This window comes from Tupaia chinensis, unplaced genomic scaffold (genome assembly GCF_000334495.1).
Source record: "Tupaia chinensis unplaced genomic scaffold, TupChi_1.0 Scaffold000558_1, whole genome shotgun sequence".
NCBI classification, from domain to species: Eukaryota; Metazoa; Chordata; class Mammalia; order Scandentia; family Tupaiidae; genus Tupaia; species Tupaia belangeri.
In genome coordinates, this window is record NW_006160070.1 from 1,817,186 (window position 1) to 1,818,683 (window position 1,498).

Genomic DNA, 1,498 nt, shown 5'->3' on the forward strand with positions numbered 1-1,498 from the left:
GGGAGTGGGATGGGGTGGGGCCCTATCCACCTGCCCAGGCCCCACACCCCACGCCCCAGGCCCCAGACTCACCTGCTGGCACTCCGCAGCGCCTCCCAGCGTGCCCCTGGGGTCGCAGCTGCAGCCTGTGGGGGATGGAGCCGTCCTGAGTGGCGGGTGGGGCCTGGGCCGTGCCCTGGGGCCCCCAGCACCTGCAGTCCCTCCGAGCACTCACGGGCGCAGCCTTCAGGGTTGCTGGAGCTCAGCCCCCAGAACCCGGGTTTGCAGCGGTCGCAGCTGGGCCCCACCACATGGGCCCGGCAGGTACAGGGGGTCTGTGCCTGGGGGAGGACAAGGCCGCAGGTCAGGGAGGGTACCTGCCCTTGTGCCCACGTGCCCTCAGCCTTGCAGCCCCACAGTGGGGAGGGGCCTGCCCCCGCCCTGGGTGTGTGGTCACTTGCAGCTGGGGCAAAAGACTGGTCGGAGAGCGAGCAGGACCGAAGGCTGCCATGGCCACCGAACAGCAGGCGAGTGTGGGTCTCTCCACGCCCGGCCTCTGAGCAGCTGGGCGCCTGCCCACTGCCCTGCCACCGTGGACAGACCTGGCTCACCTCGGGAAGGGCGGAATTGGCTGGGGCCAGGCCAGCAGGATGGCAGGAGCCCGCTGTGGGGAGACGACAGCCTTGTCACCCGCCGTGACAAACCTGGAGGCCGTCAGAGCTCACGACCCCAGAAGCCACACCCTGCCCCACATGTGAACAGGCCTGAGCACACACACCACCCTGCTCCCGCTCCACACACAAGGCGCACACAGTGCACGGACACAGGAGTCCATGACATGTGGATGCACGCACATGAGCACGCACGGGCACCGCGAAGCGGACACACAGCACACAGACATGCCACACGTGGACACTCATGTGTGCAGTGTAGGAACATGCACACACAGAGAGCACACAGGGACCCCTGCAGACACAGGGCGTGAACAAAGCCATCGAAGGCACTGCACGTCACCAACACAGACGCCAGGAGCTCACCTTGGCAGGAGGGGAAGTTGTAGGTTCCAGGCACGCATGAGTCACACCGCAGCCCTGTCACCCGGGGCCGGCAGCTGCACTGCCCACTCTGGGGGTCGCACACTGCGTGCAGGGAGCCCTCGGCAGAGCAGTGGCAGGCTGTAGGTAAGGTGGGCGTGGGCGTGGGCGTGGGGAGGGACACTGCACGCCACGGGGGATACCGCCCTCCAGGCTCCTCCCGATCACCATCACTCACGGACGCAGTTGGGGAAGCCGTGGAAAGCGGGGCCACACTCCTGGCAGGAGGAGCCAGCGTAGCCAGGACGACAGCGACAGCCGCCCGCCCCACAGAGCTGGTCCAGTGCTCCCCGGGGGTCACAGCTGCAGGCTGCAGGGTGTGCTCGGGTCAGGCTGGTGCCACACTGGCAGGGCCCGTCCTGCCCCGTCCCTGGCTCACCTCGGCAGTCGGGGTACCCGTGGTGGCCCGCGCGGCAGCGGTCCAC

General features: G+C 68.4%; 1 protein-coding gene across 1 annotated transcript in view; it reads right to left on the minus strand.

Moving 5' to 3' along the window:
- LAMA5 (laminin subunit alpha 5) overlaps positions 1–1,498 on the minus strand; it is a gene marked incomplete in the record, with an annotated part of 67,947 nt that overhangs the window by 28,055 nt on the left and 38,394 nt on the right. The window contains 6 exon segments of the mRNA XM_014591307.1: positions 31–125; positions 215–320; positions 591–643; positions 1,017–1,154; positions 1,252–1,383; positions 1,453–1,498. Coding sequence (XP_014446793.1) covers positions 31–125; positions 215–320; positions 591–643; positions 1,017–1,154; positions 1,252–1,383; positions 1,453–1,498 — 570 coding nt within the window.